The sequence below is a fragment of the Diadema antillarum genome, unplaced genomic scaffold (assembly GCF_040938485.1).
Source record: "Diadema antillarum isolate AM-2024a unplaced genomic scaffold, OU_Dant_1.0 seq00000539_RagTag, whole genome shotgun sequence".
Lineage (NCBI taxonomy): Eukaryota > Metazoa > Echinodermata > Echinoidea > Diadematoida > Diadematidae > Diadema > Diadema antillarum.
The window spans coordinates 549,559-573,812 of NW_027271487.1; the positions used below are offsets into that span (position 1 = coordinate 549,559).

Consider the following 24,254-nt stretch of genomic DNA (forward strand, 5'->3'; position numbering starts at 1 on the left):
ATATATCGTACTTCCGTTATAATCAACAATATCCTCAAATACATTCCAAATATTTGAAGAAATACGCTGTGTTCATGTTTGGCAGAATTAAGCTGCATTCAGAATCAAGCTCTGCGTGGCCAATTTAACTGTATGTACAGATCATGTGTACATGCGCTAGGAAAGCACAGAGTACACTAATAATCACAAAAAATGCTTTTATGTAACTACAAAAAAGCATGAAATGGACGAGACAGTCACTACATAAAAGCCTTAATATCAGATTTAATATAATGAAGCTATGACTTATCATCTACATCTTGCAGAAAACCTCATTAGATTTGCTTCATTGTTCAGGGAGAAAGAGGTATCTTTTAAAGCATATTATGCTAATATCATTGTAATATTCTTTACAAAGACCCAGGGGTCTTGCGCTCACCCAAGTATTGCAAGTTCACCTTCCATGCATTCTTGCAAACTCTTAACAGAGAACACTGGAAATTTGGGGTGGGGGCAGCTTTGAGAGCTGTGGGCGTGGTGTCCATTTGCATATTCCATCACGATGGTAAACATATCTGCCAAGTACACTGTACTTAGAAAGTTGGACTATGCAGTTTTGGAAAAAAAAAAGACTTAAAGCTCTATCACTTCTGATTCTAGAGAAGAATATTATTGAATGTTCCTTAATTTAGGAGATTTGGGCCCCCTGGGGCCCATTCGAACACATTGAGATCCTATCCCCGTAGGAATGCTACTTGCCAAGTTTGGTGAAAATCTATTATATTGTTTTCAAGAAGAAGATGAAAATGTACAATTTAGGCCCGCATTTGGAACTACAGTCATCAATGTACTAACTCAGGTATTAACTTCGCTTTAGCACTTCTGATTCTAGAGAAGAAGATTTGTAAATATTCCTCTTTTTTTGGGGGGGGGGGGGGGGTGGGCTGGGGTCCCCAGCGGCCACAAAGGGGAGCATGGTGCCCAGCTGAACAAATGAGATCCTAACCCCCTAGGCATACTACCTGCAAAGTTTGGTGAAAATTCATCACCGGGTTTTCAAGAAGAATATGAACATGTACAATTTAAGTCTCCATTTAAGTCCCCCTCCATTTCTTGACTTGCCTCTTGCAAACACGTGACAAACGAAATATTGAAAACCAAATTCACACTATCCGTGTCTCTTTCCTGTTTTGCAAGGTACAGTTTCTTCCACGTTTTCCTCTAACCCACACGATAAGACACAAAAATACCTTCCGACGTTCCTACTAAGTTATAGAATATAATCATTCAATTTTCTTTTTCTCGATATTACGCATGCGTGATAGAAGGTCAGACCACACCGCAACGAGAACAAAAAAATAACGCATTCAAAAACTTTTCATGTATCGACACTCGTGGCCAAAAATGGACAACTGGAATGCGTGTGTAACTCATCATTATATCCTTTAAATTTTTAGTTCCGACATACACTTGTTTTGCTGGTTAGTAAATATGAGTGTGTATGATTAAAGCCGAAATGAAATCGTCGCGATCCCGCCGGGTGACAGGAGCGTAAAAATAGTTTAATAACTCATGTTAATTTTCTTAATGTAGTCGGTGTTCAGAAAAAGAAACAAATGCATTTCACAGCTGAATAGATCTGGCTTTGTTCATTATCATTTAACATATGATAATGTAAATTAATATGAGTGTGTATGATTAAAGCCGAAATAATTAATGAAATCATCGCGATCCTGCCGGGTGACAGGAGCGTAAAAATAGTTGAATAAGCATGTTTGTTTGGTAGATACTTTATTTTCTGCAAATCAATATATACACAGATTGAATAATCGTGAACATGGGAAACACACAAAGTATATTTGAAACAGAGTCGTTTGACTTGCATAAACAACGATATAAAAGGAAATTAATGATATTACAGTATGCATGGCTTTGCAGCTGGGATTACAATAACAATATTATATTTAAGAAGTGATAATGCAGAGGGCCGCCATTGTAAGCATTGCTTGAAAAGATGGCTGGCCCGAGGAAAAGGTAGGTAGGTAAATTGGTAAACAATACAAATTCTGCTGCGAAGATAGCAGGGGAAAATAAACTCTGATGTGTGATGGTGGTGAATGTGCATGCGAGTGCTTGAGAGTGCACAGGGGCAGATAGGCTGGGATTTGGAATGGTAAAATTGGTTTGCTGGAAGAGGGAATGACTTACGATGTTGCTACTATCGGGAGACCAATATAAGTCATATAAATTATTCGTGCTTAATTCGTATTTGAAGTATACTGTGATAAAATATGCTTCTTTAAGTTTGCTTTGAATGAAAACAAGGAGGCACACTGTTTCAACTCCTTAGGAAGAGTGTTCCATGTATCCGGACCGTGATGTCTAATCGACTTTTGAGCAAGTAAAAGCTTTGGATTACTTAAATGAAAATTATGGGAACGACGGGTAGGGTATGAGTGAACGTGATCATTAGTTACTAGGGCATTATGGAAAAATGGTAATAAATTTCGAATGTGTTTATACATAAATATAGCAGTTAGGTATGAATGTATATCATGGGCCTCTAGAGTTTTTAGGCGATAAAATATGGGATCAGTGTGAGTCAAAAAATTTGAATGTGTGCATATACGAAGAGCCTTTTTCTGAAGAAGAAAAATTGTGTTCAATTTGGTTTTGCTACAGTTGCCCCATACAATATTACAGTACATTACATATGGTAAAAATAAGGTGTTGTATAACATCATTAAAGTTTGATCATTAATTAAGTATTTTATTCTCCTTAAAACACCAGTTGCTTTAGATATTGCTGTTATAATATTCTGGACATGAGTATTCCAAGTTAGATTGTTATCTAGGGTCACTCCTAGGAACTTGGTTGAATGTTTCTCAGCAATGTTTATATCATCAATAGAAATACTTTGAGGAAGGGTGGGTTGGGATTGAAGCGTATGAAAATGTATAAAACATGTTTTATCAATATTCAATGAAAGCTTATTACTTCTAAACCATTTCGAAATATTACTTAATTCCATGTTAAATGTATCAACCAATGTTATAATATCCTTGTGGGAATAAAAAACATTGGTGTCGTCTGCAAATAAAATGAAGTTTAAACAAGGAGAGGAATTAATGATATCATTAATATAAATCAAAAAAAGTAGGGGCCTGAGGATAGATCCCTGAGGGACACCACATGACACGTTCAAATGGAACGAATGACTGGATTTAAATGCAACATATTGTTTTCGATGACTTAGATAACTTCTAAACCATGACAAAGTAATCCCTCTCACGCCATAATTATGTAATTTTTCAAATAAAATGTCATGATCAATAGTGTCGAATGCTTTACTAAGATCCATAAAAACTCCAATTATGTGCTCCTTTTTAATAAGCGCATCAATAATATTATCAACAGATTTGATTATAGCATAATCGGTAGAAAATCCTTTCCTAAAACAAACCAAACTGATTCACATTTAATATTTCATTTTCAATCATGAACGAGGAGAGACGCTTATAAACTAATTTTTCTAAAATTTTCGATATTGCAGGTAACAATGAGATGGGTCTATAATTTTTCACCAATGATGGATCTTCTCTTTTATAAATGGGGATAACTTTGGCGATTTTAAAAGAGTCTGGAAACTCACCGTTAAGTAAGGATAAATTAAATATATGGGTGAGAGGGGCTGCTAAGGGGTAAATTATTTTTTTCAAAAAATTCACCCTTAAGTTGTCAGGCCCACAGGAATTACTACATTTCAGAGATCGAACAATATCGATAATTTCTGATTCATTAATTGGAGTAAAAAACAAAGAGTTTTGATTACTTTCAGGTAAGTAATCTTTATAATTTTTGATATCATTTATGGGAATAAATGCAGCTAAAGAAGGACCAATATTAACAAAGAAATTGTTAAAGATATTTGCAATTTGGTCAGGATTGATAACTTTATCATTATGGGTAATGCTATCAGGACATTCCGTAGGTTTCTTTTTGAGTATTTCATTAACAATCCACCAAAGAGAATTTTTATCATCCTTATTAGATTCGAGTTTATTTGAAATATATGATTTACGTGAAACTCGAATCAAAGAAGTTAATCTACTTCTATATGTTTTATACCTTTTCACGTTTTCAGGAGTAGGTTTCCTCAGAGATATTTCATAAAGACGGTTTCGAGTAAGAATGGAATGTATAAGACCTTGAGTAATCCACGGTTGCCGAGCTCTTTTCCTTCCATTTACTTTGGGAGTTAAAGGAATATGTTTATCATAATAATCTAATAGTTTTTGTAAAAAAAATTTCATAGGAAGAATTAACATCTTGGAGTTCAAAGACGTCATTCCATTGTTCTTCGAATAAATCTTGATTCAATGAATCAATATTTTGTGGCGTTTCATTTCGATACATTTTCAAATATTGTTTGGGTTGGCGACATATTGGAGTTATTACAGATTTATCATTAATCATAAAAATCGGTAAATGATCAGATATATCTGAATAAAGAATACCGTTCGTACAGGTTTCAGTTATAACATTAGACAGTATATTATCTATTAATGTTTTACTATGAGTGGTGTTATTTATTCTGGTAGATTTATTGATGTGGGGATGCAGTGAGTTGGAAAGTAATATGTCATGGAAATGGGTGGGTTGTAATAAATCTATATTGTAATCTCCCATCAAAGAAATGGATATTCTTTCTCCAAAAATTTCGTTAGCACATTGGTCGAAGTTGTCAATAAAAGATTGAACGTCATTTTGTGGAGGACGGTAAATGGTACCAACTATAATATTTTTCTCATTATCATTTAAGATTTCAATAAATAAACTTTCTGCTCCCTGAATACCTAAATCAGTTCGAATTTTAAATCTAATGTGATTATTAACGTACATGGCAACCCCACCTCCTATGCCATGCTTTCTGTCATTACGAATAAAATTATAATTTTCAATGCCAAATAGGTCCGGGGAATTGGTGTGCAACCATGTTTCGGTGACTCCTATAACGGAGAATGGAAAATCATTGAGGGAACTTAAAAATAGTTCAAACGTATCAAAATTTTTAGTTAAGCTTCTTGAATTAAAGTGAATTAAACTGAAATTAGCACAAATCTGATTTGCCTTATTGAAAAAAAAACTGACTGTTGAATTCATTAATAGTGAAATACTGGCTTGTGTGGTTGACTAGCTGTTGGTCATCTATTCCAAAATCAGAATCCATTTACAATGAGTGACATTACATAATAATGGCCTATCATGGTGCAACGTGAAGTGCAGTGCACATCGTATACACGGGATGTATACGATGAGGTGCATCGGTGCGTGACGTGCTGTAACTGACCATAGAGGAGTGACTGAAACAAAATTACCGACATGATCTGCAGGACTGCAGAGCACAGACATACAAAAACACAAGAAAGAAAAAAAAAAGTATTGAAGAGTAATAATCGACCGTAACTATCTGCCTTACGCAAAGCAACATAGAATCAAAACGGCAATAAACCAGCTCTGAATTTATCGGTTCTAACATTAACTTTAGAAAATAAACGTAAACTCTATAACTGAACTGAGTACAATATCACGATTTCGGTAATGAGAGTGACATGAACAGCAAAGTTTCTTGTAAATTTCACCACTGAATACTGGCAAAACCCGCGGTTGGTAAAGAGAGAGGGGGAGAGAGAGAGAGAGAGGAAGAGAGAGAATCTTTAGAGATTTTAAGAATAAAGTTTGAAACCTAAATCAAAATTGCAATGAGAAATCAATGTAAGTACACTATGGTCTAGCATCGACGTCAAGTCAATGTTAATCTACTTGAGTCGGTGTTCAGAAAAAGAAACAAACGCATTCAACCGTTTGAAAAGATCTGCGTTCGTTCATTATCATTTAACATTGCATTTCACAATGAAGATTTTCCCATCTTTCAAAATGGTCTACGAGGTACAGATTTGCGTTAAAAGGATCACGACCTTCCAAATTCCCTGTCGCATATTTTGCAAGAACAGATGTACAAAACGCGAAGAGAATTTCGGAAGAAAATAACAAACGCATTTCTAATCCCTTCGGGCTCAACGATCATACATTGTATAAGATTAAACCGAAATGATTAATGAAATCATCGCATTCCCGCTGAGCAGCAACAGCGTAAAATACCTCGAAAGTTACGGTAAACAACGCATGTTTGTTACTCTATTTGCGCTGGTGTTTAGAAAAACTTAAGAAACGCATTTTATACAATCTGAATTTGTTCAATGTCATTTGACACTTTATTTCAGAAATGAAAAATATTCTTTCAGAATGGTTCAATACAAGAGGAAGATATAGGTGTAGAAAGAATCATGAATAAAATATAGGTCTACTTGTCAAGAACATAATGAGCAACTATTATGCAAACAGATTTTCGGAAGAAAAATAAAGAAATAATGCATTTCAACCCCTACTTTTTTTCGTGTTTTTTAAAAATCAATTCGTAAATAATTTCCTTTAATTCTCTCAATAACAACAAGGAAAAGTAGAAATTACACGGTGCGTAATATATGTCCCCGCTGGAAGTAGCATTTTGTAGCAAAATGTGCAATATAGGTAAAAAATCAAGGTCAAAGGTCAAAGAAGTCAAAGGTCAAAATTCTGTGTAGAAGTTTTGAGGCCCTTACCTAGTGCCATCACATAGAGCAAACAGAATCGAAATCGGGTTATAAATGGCGAAGGAGTAGCATTTTGTAGCAAAATGTACAATACAGGTCAAAAATCAAGGTCAAAGGTCAAAGAAGTCAAAGGTCAAAATTCTGTGCAGAAGTTTTGAAGCGCTCACCTAGTGCCATCACATAAAGCAAACGGAATCGAAATCGGGTTAGGAAATGGCAAAGGAGTAGCATTTTGTAGCAAACTTACATCAAAATGTAGGTCAAAAATCAAGGTCAAAGGTCAAAGAAGTCAAAGGTCAAAATTCTGTGCAGGAATTTTGAAGCCCTCACCTAGTGCCATCACATAAAGCAAACAGAATCGAAATCGGGTTAAAAATGGCGAAGGAGTAGCATTTTGTAGCCAATGTACAATATGGGTCAAAAATCAAGGTCAAAGGTCTAAGAAGTCAAAGGTCAAAATTCTGTGTAGAAGTTTTGAAGCCCTCACCTAGTGCCATCACATGAAGCAAATGGAATCGAAATCGGGTTAGAAATGGCGAAGGAGTAGCATTTTGTAGCAAAATGTACAATACAGGTCAAAAATTAAGGTCAAAGGTCAAAGAAGTCAAAGGTCAAAATTTTGTGTATAAGTTTTGAAGCCCTCACCTAGTGCCATCACATAAAGCAAACGGAATCGAAATCGGGTTAGAAATGGCGAAGGAGTAGCATTTTGTGGCAAAATGTACAATATAGGTAAAAAAATCCAGGTCAAAGGTCAAAGAAGTCAAAGGTCAAAATTCTGTGCAAAAGTCTTGAAGCCCTCACCTAGTGCCATCACATAAAGCAAACGGAATCGAAATCGGGTTAGAAATGGCGAAGGAGTAGCATTTTGTAGCAAAATGTACAATATAGGTCAAAGGTCAAGGTCAAAGGTTACAACTGAAATTCTGTGTAGAAATTTCAAAGCTCCCATGTAGTGCTATCATATAAAGCAAACAGAATCAAAATTGGCTCATAACTGACAGAGAAGTAGCAAATTGAAGATTTTTATCACACACGGATGCACACACGTACGGAGCCCGTTTCAAAGTTCCCTGCTCGAACTCGTTCGGCGGGGACAATGATCCATAATTTTGTAATAACAACGCAAAAGGATGTTCTTAAGTTGGATTGATGGGCATATGACGTCGTGCTTATGTTTTTCTTTGTTTTTGATGCGTACAGTTATAACGAGGTAATATCGCCGGTCCCATGGACCTCGTTATAACGGGGTCTCACTGTATTTAGGCCTCCATTAGGACCCCTCCCACCCCCTCCCCTGGGTCCCGAGGGGGACACCCCTGATTCCGCCATGAACAAACTTGAAACTACAGTCACAAATGTACTAACTCATTGTCTTAACATAAAAAAAATAAAAATGGGTAAATGATTGTTACACATAATATTTCAATCAATCCTTGGTCGAGTAGATTGTAAAATCAAATGCATTCAATTTATTCATGAGATGCACTAACTACATGTAGGCCTACTTTGACACATTAACAATGTGCATTCTCATGAATGACTTCCAAACTTTTTCTTACATGTAAATGATTGCATGGAGAGACATTTCTTTAGCAATAATCTGAAGCCTTACCTCACTGACTACTTAATTCCTACACAGTATTCTCCAGTTTGCTAGTTGTCAAAGCCCAATCTGTGTTGTATGTTTTGCTTTCCTTATTGTGCTGGAAGGATAGTCTCTTTGATAGCAGCATTTCTTTCGAAACTTTAACACATACACGTGCTCTCACTTGTTGGCAAAGATCCAACACACTGCAACTGTACAGGATCTTTGGTCTTACTTAAGACCAAGCTCATGCTGTATGAACGTATGGAAGATTGCTCATGAGCGGTGTGCGACTCGTGTGCTTTTCTATGGAAGAAAATCTCAGTTCCTTTAAGCCATAAACTGAAGTTAGCGATTACATCCAGACACTGCAAACCAATTTGAAGATCATACATTTGAACAGGATATTACCCCGACAGTTGGTAGTGCTCGCAATACGCATTAGAAGAATGATCGGTGCACTGATTTCCTCGTCAAATTGGCAATTGTTTAAAAAAAAACCAAAATAAACAACACACCACACGGTCTACTATTGCGCCATACAGAAGCGCATTGAGTAATGTACACATACACATGCATGATAATCAAAATATTGATTCAGCGGGAGTTTTGGGGTAAAAATCCCTATGGCGAGAAAGTGATGATTTTCCGCCAAAAGCGGGACATCTGTATGTATGTAAACAACAGACCCTGCGTTGATAGCGGATACATTTAATCATTAGGGAGCTCTAGATTTTAGACACGCGGACGTTCAGAAGGAAAAAACATGTTCTGAGCATGCGCAGAAGTGCGCGTCAAGTCGACTTATTTTTAGCTTGCGTTGCCTGAGTTTTTCACTACGCGTACTTTGCTATTTTTAAGTCCGCACAATTTGCAACGTAGAGAGCTACTTCATGCATCGATCATATGGGGGCGCGATTTTATTTTTTATACGTTGCGTCCCAGCGTAATCACAAGCTTTTCAGCACGACGCAAGGGAGAGGAGAATGTCCAGCGCACTCGTCGTCTCAATCGTCCATGCGTCAAAATCTAAAGCTCCCTATTATTTTTCCCAGGTTGGATATGATCTTGCTAAAAATATTCCCACATCTCAGAAGAATTCCCATAAATTTCTTTCATAACCCAATATCAACTCACTTGTTTTTGATCCTGTCACTTGTTTAGAAATAAAAGATATCATAATGAATTTGGAAAACAAAAAAAGCCCTGGACCTGATGGTATTAATAATATCCTTTTAAAGAATATTAGTGAGAGTGTTGTTGAACCATTAACTGATATTTTTAATTTATCACTAAGTAATGGTGTTGTTCCATTGGAAATGAAAATCGCTTAAGTAATTTCAATTTATAAAAAAGGTAATAAAGAAGATATTTGTAATTATAGACCAATTTCTCTGCTGTCTTCGATTTCTAAATTGTTAGAAAAAATTGTACATTCTAGACTCCTAAATTTTTTGATTTGCATAATATTATATCTAACTCTCAAGTCGTATTCCGTAAAGAGCACAACATATCTCATGCTATTCTCTCCTTTGTTGAAAAAGTTACCAAAGCCGTAGACCAACATTACCATACATTGGGAGTTTTCCTGGACTTCTCCAAGGCCTTTGATACCATCGATCACAAAATACTTCTTCATAAATTGTGTCACTATGGTATCCGTGGGAAGGCCTTGGAGTGGTTCAGGGGCTACCTTACTGATTGCAAACAATTTGTATCTTTCTCCAAAAGTCAAAGTTCCACAAAGAAATCTGTTACTTGCGGTGTTCCTCAAGGCAGTTTATTAGGACCTCTTTTGTTTTTAACGTATATACAGGGTTCATACTCTTTCTCATGAATTAAATTCCATGACTTTTCATGACCATTTTAGCCAGAATTCCATGACTTTTACACAATTCTTTTTTTAACACATTAAACCATAAATTTGATCTCAATTCAAAGCAAAGCAAAGGGAATACACACACATCTCACACAAATAACAGATAAAATTCTATAATTCTTGCAATTCCATGACTTTCCACGACCTTTTGATGGAAATATAAGTTTTTCATGACTTTCAAGGCCTGGAAAAAGACTAGGCTACATTCCATGACTTTCCAGGTTTTCCATGACCTGTATGAACCCTGTATATATATGATATGATAAATGTTTCTCATGTTTTATCTTTTCTGTTGTTCGCAGACGATTTAAATGTATTTTTTTCACATTCGGATCCCCACATTTTGGTGCATACCTTAAATTCAGAACTGAAAGAGTTGCTTTATTGGACAAGATCCAAAAAATTGTCTTTGAACCTTCTCAAAACGAAATTATGCTGTTTAGTAATTCTTTGGATAGTCTTCCTAATAATATCATATTAGATGATACTGTTATAGATGTAGTTTCATCAATGAAGTTTTTAGGATTGACAATTGATAATAAACTTTCATGGAAGACACATATTAATAATATTTGTCACATATATATCTTGTAATATTGGTGTTATAAACAAAGTAAAATTTCATTTTCCCATTCCCACCCTCCTTATGTTATACTCAACTTTCATTCTGCCTTATCTTAATTACGGTATTATAGCTTGGGGAACACTCATTCAATGCATCTTGATAGACTGCTACGTGTCCAAAAAAAGCCCTCACTATAATTTGCAATGCATCTTGGAGATCTCACACTAACATTTCATTTTTTGAAAATAAGATTTTAAAAGTAACTGATCTTTATTATTTTCATCTTGGTCAATTTATGTATAAATTTAGTGATAATTCATTACCTCCCATTTTTACTGGGACGTTTGTGAAGAAGAATTCTTTCCACAGATACCAAACTCGTCATTCTAATGAATTTCATTTGCCTTTAACCAGGGCCCTGTTTCATAAAACTTGTTATCAGTGACAAGTTGTCATAGTTGTGACAAGCTACTGAAATCCTTGCATCTGATTGGCTAAGAGCAAATTTGTCATAGAAATGTGGCAGTTGTCACTGATAACAAGTTTTATGAAACGGGCCCCCTGCAAGACTATATTTACTCAATCCACATTTACTTTTGTTGGACCAAAATTTTGGAATAACCTTAGTGATAATTAAAAAGCGGCCCCAAGTTTGAATTGTTTTAAAATCATTAAAGAATTTATTTTTAGATATTCATAAGATTTCATTCGAACGTCATCATTAAATATATGTGTATATATATATATATATATATATATATATGTGTATATACTCAAAACCTCAATGGGATAAAATTGTTGATTTCTTAATGAATGTAGAAGTACTGTAATATTTACTTTCATGCGTATGACTTAGCGGCTCCGTTCACTCATCACTTTTCGTCCTCACAATCGACATTGTTTTTCTTTCTATTTTCCAACCATGTTATCAGTTCTTCTTCATCTTTCTGTCTTACTTTTCCTGTTCTATTTCTGCATGACAGCGACTTAGTTTGTGGATTTGTCTGGGTGTTTGTCTAGGGCTAGTTAGGTTTTTGTTTGTAGTTTGTGTGATTCTTTTTGTAAATTTAGTCTCATGTGCTAAGTAGAAGATCAATGATATAAGATGTTACTATATGTTTGGGGGGAATGCAACCTACAAGCTTTGCTTCTTCAGCATTCCTCCCCATCTCCTGCATTTTCTTAACTTCAGAATGTTTTTTGGGCTTTTTCTTTTTCACCTTATTATTTGTATATCCATAAATTCCATTTATCATACTTTGTAATATTGCCATATATATGTATCTATATTTTATGTGGAAGGAAAATGTATTTACAAGTTCTGTTGGAGATGGAAAAAAATAAATGAAATGAAATGAAATGTAGGTACAAAGAACTCAACTTCACGAACATAACTCAATATAATTTCAAGTTGCTATATCACATCCTTTTCGTTGTCGATCACGGGTGACCGATATCTGATGACCCCCCAGCATATCACCCAACTTGTCTTCAAGCGATGAGTTTAATATCTCATCTTTACATTATATCTTGGTTAATACCTTGTTTATCATCCCCCCACCCCCTGATCCTAGTTTGCAGGCACAAACCCTTGTTGGTTGTATTAGGAGTCTGCATGTGCCAAGACTAATACACGCAAATCCGAGAAGCTACAACACAGGGCCTATGGGACAATGCCGAAGTGGTGCATATAGTAGTCTTGGCGCAGACTCCTCCACGACCAAGAAGGGTTTGTGCCTGCAAACTACCCCGATCCTGCGAATCACTTATCTCGTCCCAGTGACCAAATCGAATCTTTTTTATATTTGACTCCATGTAATAAACAACACAAAATTCATCTTCCCGGCAACAGATGAAAAATTACTCACCAAAATTCCCACATAGATTTTCCAAAACCAGGCTATCTTTCATTGACATGACTTTTACATGCTCTTACATTCACTCCAAATTGTTGAACTGAATCATTCACACACACACAAAAAGGTGATTGCAGTCAACAAAAAAAAAAGGTGATTGCAGTCAACAAAATTCACTGTAAAGGTAAATGGAAAGAGGAAAAATACTAACGTGATCATCATTGATATTTATTGACCCATCCTGGGCATGTCCATCTTCTGCCCTGGGATTTGGTTCTGGGGGCTGAATGGCTGGTGGTTGTGCACGGTTTCTTCTCCTCAGTTGGAAGTAGCCTGCCTGATACCTTGTGGAACAAATGTGTAGGAATGGGGCAAAGCTTTCTCAAAACTGCTGATAACTTATTAAATACAATGTGCAAGGGCTCCTGAGCAAGGCTTATCTTATGTCTGAATGAAGATCTGATGCATGTAATTACTGGTACTTATTTCCCTCCACGGTTATCTCACTACGTAAATGAGTTAATCATGCATGTACACAGACCCATATACATCACCATACTTAACACATCAAAATCCAGTTAGCACTAAAAATGTAAACATTTTGAAGGCAATACACCCTGTGAAGACCAGTGGAACAAATCTTATCATAGCAAGGTGTCAGAATGGCTTCTACATTTAGTTGTTACACTCAATTGTCAGCCTATCTCCCTCCCATTCTACAATAATTGAATACTTACAAATACATGACGAACATTGCTCCAGCAACAATAATGAATCTGTTGACAGAAGAGTAAAAATAAACTATGCTGAGTAGGATTCCAAAGCGGCAGAGCATAAATGTCCAGTCAAGCCAATCACGTCTGGCTCCCTCCTCATTGTCATCATCCATGGCCATGCCCCCACCTACGTTCATTCTCTGAGGGGCATTGTTGGCAGGAGCTGCTGCCGGCTGGGGGATGTTGGGTGCTTGGGCCACAGGTTGCTGTTGATCAGGGGCAGGCTGGGCTTGATATAAGGATGTGGTGGGAGCAGGATGTGAAGCAGGGTGACCCCACTGTGGTGACATGGAACTCCATCCAGGCTGCACACCACCAGCAGCTGCTATCATATTGATACTGCAACAGTGAGAATTTGCAAGGCGAGTTTAACATGAAACCAGGCCTAACAGCATGATTATGTGCCTTATCATTTGTCACAAATTTTCGGTTAGTCCACAATAACCTCTTGATAGCTATGTAGAACAGAATTCTGTCAAAATTAAATTTTCACTGCATTGTTACAATCACAACTGCTATTTCAGAACTGTAAACATATGTTGTACTTTTGACAGCTTCCCAGACAAGAGTCTAAATACTCTAGACACTTTTTCTTTTATGAGCAGAAGCTCATAACATAATATCACAATCATCACTTTCAAGCACTGTTTTCACACATTCTGAAGTGTAATGTAAAGAGAACCTGAGCTAAAGGGCCTATCTCACTGGAGGAGACGTTGCTGTGACTCGTGCAACTAGAAAGACCAACAAGAGACCTGGGGTCTCGCACCTACCTGATTATCAGAAGTTCACCTTCCATGCATTCTTGCAAACTACTACCTGGGAACATTGCAAACTTGGGGAGCAGGAGGCAGCTTTGAGAGCTTCTATGGGGGCATGGTGTCCATTTGCATATTCCACCACACAGGTAAAAATGACTTGTTTTTTGTAATTCTCCTTATTTTTTATTTTTTACTTTTTTTGGGGGGAGGTTGGGGCCGCTGGGGACCCTGTTGAACCCACAAATGTAGAAATGTCCACTAATGTAGAAACGTCCACTAATGTAGAAATCCATCAACCAAAAATGTAGAAATCGTCCACAAATATAGAAAATTTCAACCACAAATGTAGAAATGAACAGTGCCCACTAATGTAGTAACGGACAGTGCCCACTAATGTAGTAGCAAAGTTTCATATATCAACCACAAATGCAGAAAACTTCTACATTTGCGGTTGACATATTTTTACATTAGTAGGTGTTTTAATTATGTAGACCAAACTCTATGTAGTTTATTTCGGCTGTAGTCACCTATGTGTACTGTGAGTTCAATTTTTTCATAAATTTTTCTGGAGGTCTTTTTTCTTCTATTTATTTTGAGGGTGCTGAACACAAATTCTAACATCAAAACAAGACTTTCATTACTGCTCCTTATATAAACCACCCTATGAAGTAGAAATTCTCTAAGACCCACAATATGTTTCGAGGTTCCAGGCCCCAAAACTTTCTCCTTATACGTTTTTCATTAAAATCACATTTCTGATGAACATCTCTAATATCTATCAAAGTAAAAGGCCCCCTAGAAATTTTATAAAACACTTATGTGTATAGGTCTAAATCTTCCTCGACTGCACAATTTTAAAGTGCATTGTAATAACTTTAATAAGTAAGAACTTGATGAGAAAACAGTCATGTCTACCGCTAGTGCAGTCTTTAAAGAGACTTGAAATTCAATGTGAAACACTTCTCCTGCCCTCCACATTACTTACACGACCATACTAATTAATCACAATGTTGGTGGAGTACAGTTAATTCTGAGTACAATGTACACCGACAGAATAGAAACAGAAACGGCAACAGAAATTTATTTTTTTTTTGGAGGGGGAGAGAAATATGTTACTGTAATCGCGCATACTGGAATCTACTTCATACCAATTGCATAAAATACCATCATATTTCACACACACATACACACGCAAACACACACCCACGCACAATATTACGTGGTCACACAGCACACCAACATGTTACACACAGTATACATACGCACACATAATTTCCTAATCTGGTCTACACACACACACACACACACACACACACATACGAACACACTGTACACAGCATACTCAATCTACGCTAGATAGGTATGTCCATCAACAAAAGCCAATAACCAATTTACTGTCTGCACATTTGTGGGTGATGATAGCAAATCATCTCTATATTAGTGGGCATTTCCACATATGTGGTTGATGTATTTCTACATTAGTGGCCGTTTCTACATTTGTGGGTTCAACAGGCCCCCAGGAGGGCATGGTGCCCATTGAAACAAACTGAGATCCTATCCACGTATGGACGCTACCTGCCAAGTTCAGTGAAAATCCATCATGGAGTTTTCAAGAAGATGAAAACGTGAAAAGTTTATGCCCGACGTCCGACAAACGATGGATACAAGCACGATGGATGCCGGATGCTGGACAGTAAGTGCTCGCAATAGCTTACTCGAGCCTTTGGCTCTTACTTGAGCCTTTGGCTCACGTGAGCTAAAAATGGCTTGTGATCTCAAGAATGAGGTAATTCAAGGACAACTTTAGAGACACCAACAAACAAAGTGACAACTCATCTGCCTGTAAGTCACAGCGACATCGCTGCAACATCTCCCAGACATCTTCTCAGTTGCAGAGACATCTCTGCGATGTCTCCACATAATCAGCGGTACGTTGCCATTGGTCTCTGCGAGGTTGCAGGAAAGTCTTGGAGATGTCTAGGGCAAAATTAGACTCTGTGACTTGGCCGCAACTAATTTAACAATGCAGAGATATCTCAGCTGGAGACTGGAAACTAGAAATGTCGCTCTGGTGACTGGTATGCCTCTGCCATGATGCATGGCTCTCCTAATGCATCTATAGTACAATCTCTTGACAAGGTGTGATGACAGTTTCACATACACATGTACCTGGCAAAATATTGAAATGACAGGTTTGTCACAAATGTTCACTTCCCTTTGAACTAGGTTTACTAGGTATATTGTCTAAGAGTGCAGGCACATGTATATTGGGATTTGACGATTTTGAATTTTTGCAATGAGTAATTTTCAAGGTATGAAGAACTAGATATATCGCTACGGCGACTGATATGCCTCCGCCATAATGCATGGTTCTCCTAATAGGTCTATAGTACAATGTCTTGACAATGTGTGATGACAGTTTCACACAATTGGCAAAATATTAAAATGACAGGTTTGACACAAATGTGCTGAATTAAAATGTCAGAGTGCAGGTATTTGGGGAACTGATGATTTTTACTTGACTTTTGACCCTTATATAAGTTTATGCATTGAGTAATTTTCAAGGTATTGAGAAAAAGCAATGTACCTGCTGGTATGGCCGAAATTTTTAATGATTTTTTTGCATCGATTGGGAAAAATTTATCACAAAGTATCCCTTCATCTAATAAAGTATTTTATGATTTTTTAGATATACCTAATCCTAAAACTATATTTTTGGACCCTACGTATAATGAAGAAGTTATTGATATTATTCATAATTTGAAAGAAGGGAAAAGCCCAGGTTGTGATGGAATCGATAATTATTTGTTGAAAAATATAATTCTTCAAATAATAGATCCTTTAGTATATATTATTAATCTATCACTTAGTACTGGGCTTGTACCAAGTCAAATGAAGACTGCCAAAGTTATACCTATATACAAGAAAGGGGAAAAAAATGATGTCAATAATTACAGACCAATATCGTTATTAACTTCAATTTCTAAAATTTTGGAAAGAATAGTATATATCCGAACTGTAAAATTTTTCAATATGAGTAATATATTTACGAATTTTCAATTTGGATTCAGAGAAAATCACAACACCACCCACGCTTTACTTACCTTTGTGGAAAAGATTACACATGCACTTGATACATTTTCGCACACAATAGGCATCTTCCTGGACTTTTCAAAGGCTTTTGATACGATTAATTACGGTATACTTCTTTCTAAGTTATCCCATTATGGTATTCGCGGAAAAGCCTTGCAATGGTTTACGAGTTATTTATCTGACAGATTTCAATATGTACATGTGAACAGTTTTGATTCTTCTATGAAGAAAATAGAATGTGGTGTTCCGCAAGGAAGTTTGTTAGGCCCACTGTTATTTATAGTTTACATTAATGATTTTTATAGATCTTCAGATAAACTCTCTTTCATATTATTCGCGGATGATTCCAATCTTTTTTATTCCCACCCTGACCCTAATACTTTGATTAGTACAGTGACTGATGAATTGAAGAATGTCTCACAATGGATATATGCAAATAAATTGTCACTGAATATTGAGAAGACAAAGTATATGTTTTTCAGTAATTCTTTAGATAGATTACCAGGTAATGTTATATTTGACACTACTCCTCTAGAAGAGGTTTCGTCTATTAAATTCTTAGGTGTTTGTGTTGATAATAAGTTATCATGGAAGTGTCACATAAACAATATTTGTAAAGTAATTGCACGTAACATAGGCATAATGAATAGATTGAAATATTATCTTCCTTCTTCGGCTTTGATTACGCTTTATTCAAGTTTGGTATTGCCATACTTGAATTACGGAATTCTTGCTTGGGGGAATACATATTTGACATTGTTAGATAAACTTTTTCTTCTGCAAAAGATGGCACTCAGAATCATTTTTAACCTTCATATCCGAGCACATACTGACAAGCTTTTCCTTGAGCACAAAATTCTGAAAATAAAAGAGTTGTATTTGTTTCAACTTGGTCAATTTATGTTTAATTACAACTGCAATCATCTACCCAAAATATTTTATTCTTTATTTCACCGTAACAGCCACGTACATAATTATCCCACTAGACAATCTAAAGAATTTCATCTTCCCTTAGTTAGAACTGTACACACTCAAAATACATTTGTTTATACCGGACCCAGATTTTGGAATAGCTTAGATAATGATCTAAAAGAATCTGTGAAGTTAATTACATTTAAGTATAAACTCAAAAAATATTTGTTTTCTAAATATACCAGTTAATTCTGTTCAATGAAAAAACCCGTCATGTTTCACTTTTCCTTGAGATTTTGTAGTGTGTCCACAGACCTTTTCCATCCCTCTCCTTTTCCTTCTCTTTTCTTCCCTGCTCCTTTTTCCTCGTTCTTCGTTGTCCAGTATCTGTCTGAGTGCATTTCCTCAAACTCTGTTATCTCTGTGTATTGTGTTATTGTTGTTGTTGTTGTTGTCGTCGTTCTGTTTTTTGTGGCCGATTGCATATCTTCCTTTCCGTTCAATTTTCCTGGCACACCTGGCCCCATAGTGTCTGTGCCACAAATGTGATATGTTATATAGTTTATATGTTTGCATCCTAAAATCCTAGTAAGTATTGTTCATAGTATCAACATCATTATATCAATGAGTAAAATGTACAATAGTATATAGAAGAATTTAAAAAGAATATGTCTTATTGGTATAACAAATTGGTGCTGTTGTTGTTTTGTTCCAGTGTTCCACGTTCTACAAGCGTGGCTTTTTTAGTGGAACACTGTTTTCCATCATTGTGATTATTTACTATTTTTGTTGCCATGACAAAGTGCATTGTTTTTTTTTTTTTACGACATCATTCGTGTATAATATACTTTATATTGTATTGAAAAAATCCTTTATCGGACGAGTGGAAGAGAAATGAAAAAAAATGTATCACTTTGGATTATGTCAACTTTTTCTTTTCTTTTCTTTGTGATGATGGAAATAAATAAACTATTGAATTGAATTGAATTGAATTGAAAGAGTATAATTTCAGCATCAAGTGGGAAAATAGCATTATCTAAACCTGGCCTTTGACCTTTGACCTCCCAGTTCCGAAGAAAATCACTGTTAGGTTGAACATGCATAAATATGTAAGTTTCATGATGATACCTCGAGCTACTTTTGAGATATGGAGGAAAAAGTGCAATTCAGCACTTTCACTTGACCTTTGACCTTTTGGCAAGAAACTTCCCACAGAATATATATTGGGTAATACATGTATACATCAAGTTAAAAAAAAAAACCTTCAGGCATTGCATAAATATAGGGAAAGCAGTGATATTTTGAGGAGTTGACCTTGACCTTTGACCCCCTGACCTTTGAACCATGACCCCCAACTTCCCTAGATAATCACTGCCCTGCCCATTGGAACAAGCATATATACTAAGTTCCATGCAGATACCTTGAACCATTTGCGAGATATGGAGAAAAACATGAATTTTCGACCTTTTTTTTCACAAAATAACCTGTGACCTTTGACCTTTGACCCCGTGACCCTAAAATCCAAACAAAGTATTATCCCCCCAGGATATACCCTCATACCAAGTTTGATGTAAAACCAGAACACGGTTCTTGAGATATCGACAAAAACAAAACGGGACGGATGTACGCACGGACGGATGTACGTACGTACGTACGGATGGACCCGAAAACATAATGCCTCTGGCCACTTCGTTGGCGGAGGCATAAAAAGTGTAATTTTAGTATTAAATAGAAAATTTCTTGAATTTTAGCCTAGCCTTTGACCTTTAACCTCTGACCCTATAACCCTAAAATTCCCAAGAGAATCAGTGTCAGGTAGAACATGCATAGAATGTACTAAGTTTCATGATACTTTGAGTCACTTTCAAGATATGGAGGAAAATGTGAAATATAGCACTTTCACTTGACAGAATCTCTCCATTAGGTAACATTTATATTAAGTTTCAAGAAAAATCCTGCAAGCATTGCATAAAAATGAAATTTTGAGGAGCTGACCTTGACCTCTGACCCCCTGACCTTCGATCCACGACCCATAAATTTCCTAGATAATCCCTGCAAGTCAGTACAAGCGTATGTACCAAGTTCCATGAAGATACCTTGAACCCATTTGCAAGATATGGAGAAAAAAGTAAAATTTTAACATTTTCACCTGACCTTTGACCTCAAGACCTGAAAATCTCTCTGGAGAATCTTTATTTGGTAGTACAGGGCCCCGTTTTATCAAGATAAAGTTAGCGTTGATTGTGAAATCAACACTAACTTTATCCAACTTGAAGTCCGCTATAACTTTAAATCAACTGTAGGTTTCCGTTTTACGAAGAGACTTAATAGTCGATTATAGTTATAGCTCATCACCATGACTTAATTATTGATTTAGTAAAAACAAAAAACACAAGACTATGCTGGTTTCCGTTACTGTCTGCTTAAAAACAATACAATACATAAAGCAAAACAAACAACAAGCCACGGAAGCATAGTCTGCTAGTGTGACGCAGTATTATTAGCGCTACAGCCGCTGAATTAGAAGTATGTTTGCAACAGAACCACAAAATAGGCCCTACGCCGTTTTGCGTTGTATTGAAGAAAGTAGGTCGATAGATCTAGCACAAATCGAGCTCAACGAAAATCTGCGTACCGTAAAGATCCCGCACACACACTACGTAGGATCTCAGTAAATCTAACGTTATAACAGTATTCACTGACATGGATATAAACGTACAGTACCCGACTGTCCAAGGTGAAGGTCGTGTATGTATTGTTTCAAGTCTTGTGTGTTTACGTGTAGGATTATGGAAACTTGTGAGTGTGGTGACTACAGTAGCTTGTTTTTACCTCTAGGGCGCAGATCGGCTTTGTAAAGAATAGATCGCCAGTCTACATGTCGAAATTCTAGACCTAGTAGATGCCGCTAGTCATGCAGTGTTACGGTAAGTACAAACGACTCGCTGTAACATTACTTAGGTCTAATGTTAGGCCTATTCACTGGATAGATCTTAAGTTACTGTCGTACGCAGTGCTATAGAGTCTAGAATTAAACTCTTTATTTTCTGTATAGGTTTACTCAACTCTTAAATAGTAACTATTGACGAACCAGCTCTACGTAGGCCTACGCACGTCAGAAATCACTGGCTTCCTCGCATATGGGTTCTGTGGCAAGATATGCATTACTCGGTTACTTAATTACCCTTGCTGGCGATGGCTTGATTGGCGGGCGGGCGGGCTGAGGCGCCGGGCGCGCAGGCTGGGATTGAGACTGCTGTCTAGGGTGTTTGCGTGCAGCAGTCGCGTAAGCAATGCGTGCCGATCATGAATTTCATGCAAGGAAAAGACCATAATTACATGAAAGAAACGCAACTAAATGTTAGAGAAAGTAAGCAGTTAACAGACAAACATTTGTGACAACATCCCAGCTAGACTAGGAAAGTGTGACGGTCATCTTTCTTCTGTAAATTGCCTTACAATTGAGTCTAGCTAGACTTGTCTCTACTTAGAGTTAACATCTTATCAACTGTAAAGTTATCATGGATTTGGAGCGGTTGAGAAAACTTATATGTTGATTTGGGAGGAAGTTGGAGTTGATTTCAACTCTGGGTCTCTTGATAAAATGGACTTGAAGTTTATTTGGAAGTTAATCATAGATTAAGTGGACTTAGAGTTGATTTGAGAGGTTAAAGGGATCGTACAGTTTTGGTTGAGACCTAATTTCAGGTTTCTAACATTTTTTGGTGAGATAATGAGAAACCTCTTATGAAATATGAAAGAGCATGTAATTCTATGAGGAATTCAACGTTTATTTGATGAAAATTGGTTTTAAAATGGCTGTGATATCCAAAAAAGAGCGATTCTAATAAAGTGTGGGACCCACATTTCCTTACGATCGCTTTGTTTTACTTTGTTTTTGGATGTTTCAGTCATTCCAAACCCGATTTTCATTGAATAAACTTTGAATTCCTCTTAAAATGGTATGCTCTGTACTATATCATAAGTGTTTTCTTGGTATCTTGCAAAAAGTTAAAAGCCCAATTCTCATCTCCACCAATACTGTACCATCCCTTTAATCATAGATTATCTTGACTTAACGTTAAATTTATCTTTTGATAAAACGGGGCTCAGGTATACAATAAGTTTCAAGAAAATACCTTCTGGCATTGCATTGATATGGGGGAATTAATGAAATTTGGAGCATTTGACCTTGACCTTTTGATGGCCTGTTAACGATCGCCCTGTCACTGTACAGGCATACTAACCTGGAAACATTGAACTGCACATTACTTGAATATGAGACCATTCTGAAGCAAATAATTTCACACAACAATAGATATGTAATGTCCTCTTAATGAATCCCACAAAGATTGGAACAATCATCCCCCAGTATTCCCACTGATTCTCACTGATCAGTTACTAGCCATCCCCTGTAACTGAATTAATCCAGTCTCAGGCCTCGAAATAGGATTTTGGAGGGGCAAGGCCATTTAGAAAAGGGCACTTTTTCCAAGAGGCCAGGGCACTTGGGTCAGTCAGAGGGGCACCAAGGCCACATTCGAAAGGGCATGTTGGGTGTTTATACGTGATGTGAACGCCCCATAGAGCTGTATGCTATCGACCGTGCTGCTACACTCCAGCAGCGCACGCACGCATAAGATCTCTCCGCAGCAGACGTTAGGCAGTAGGCCATACGCAATACGATGTAGGTTCTGTAATACAGTACGTTCTCAACGCACACGCCGCGCTCGCTTAGCGCTCTGGAGCACTTCAGGCGCCATTTTGCTTTGAGCATGCGGCGCGGGTCGGGCGGGTGGGCATGAATGCAGAGCGAGAGAGCTGGCAATGCTCGCAGCCGTCCGACAGGCCTGGCATTTTTTAGCATGGCGTGCGACCACTTGCTCCGGTTCGCCGCTGCCTAGCTAGTAACTCTATGGCTGCTGCGCTGCGGAGGCAGTCGGGACGGTAAAAAAGCCATGTCGGGTGTAGACACATGTACGTACACGTCGTCTCATATCTCGGAAAGATACTTTGAGTTTGAATCAGATATATTGGGATGCGAGTGAACTGAAGGTATGATATTTGAGTAGACTTTGAGAAAGGGCATATTATACGTCATAAATAATTACTTTCATTCTGAAAGGGGCACCACTGCCACAAGAAAAAGGGCACATTCTTTTTTTTGCCGTAACTTTGATCAAGGAAAGAAAGGCATTGCGGCCAACGAGAGGGGCACTGACGGCCATGGCCGTCGGTGGCCGTCGGTTAATTCGAGGCCTGCAGTCTTGAGTAATCACGTAAACGGATATAATTTCATGATTTGACCCTGACCTTTGACATTTGACCTCTGGCCGATTTCACCCAAAATCTAATCAAGTAATTGCCCCATCACACTTTATACTTAAACCAAGTTTGGTAAAATTCCACTCAATATTACTCAAGTTATCGCATAAACAAATGGGGACGGACGGACAACCCGAAAACATAATGCCTCCGGCACTCTTCGGGCATAGAGAGAGGCATAAAAATCTTTAAAAATCAAACATATCCAATTTTCTTGTGACTCCCTAGAGACCAAGCTACAAAGTAGTTTCCAGGAGATGTTCTGGGGACATCTCCAGAACCAGGGAGACTCAAGTCCCTACCAGGTCTCTACCTAATCTCCATGCCAATGAAGTGTCATCAACAGTATATAAAAATTTACTACTTACTAGTGCATGTATGCGGTCATCTGTTGGGCATATATTTGCTGCAGCACCTGCTGCTGAGCCTGTGTCAATACAGTAGCATTTGACATGACACTGGGAGGCACAGGAACGGGACCAGATGATGATGAAGACAGAGAACTACACAGTCGTAAAAAAAAAGGAAGAGAGAAAGAGGGATTAGTACAAATGTAGACATACCTGCAAACTCAATCCACTATCACTTCCACTCGAGTGGCAAGGTTTCTAGCTTGAAAACTATGACATGAGGATAAATCACAGATGCACATTGTATGGTAAATATCACAATGTCAAAATCATTGAGTGTTGAAAAAATGAGATAAACACACACACAAACAGTATTCAATATCTGCAGCATAGATTTTGTATATCTTAACCAATAACTGCCAATCCATGGGATATCCTGTAGCTCAAGCATATGCTGCAATCACTGATCTACCAGATAATCCATAGCTGCAATAGCTTGGACAATGATGTCAACTT

General features: G+C 37.2%; 1 protein-coding gene across 6 annotated transcripts in view; it reads right to left on the minus strand.

Moving 5' to 3' along the window:
• LOC139734683 (homocysteine-responsive endoplasmic reticulum-resident ubiquitin-like domain member 2 protein) overlaps positions 1 to 24,254 on the minus strand; it is a 136,394-nt gene that overhangs the window by 9,338 nt on the left and 102,802 nt on the right. For all 6 annotated transcript variants that reach the window (XM_071645474.1, XM_071645471.1, XM_071645472.1 and 3 more), the window contains 3 exons: positions 23,757 to 23,891; positions 13,259 to 13,636; positions 12,733 to 12,865 (listed from right to left, as the gene is read on the minus strand). In XM_071645474.1, coding sequence (XP_071501575.1) covers positions 12,733 to 12,865; positions 13,259 to 13,636; positions 23,757 to 23,891 — 646 coding nt within the window. The remainder of the gene's footprint in view (positions 1 to 12,732; positions 12,866 to 13,258; positions 13,637 to 23,756; positions 23,892 to 24,254) is intronic.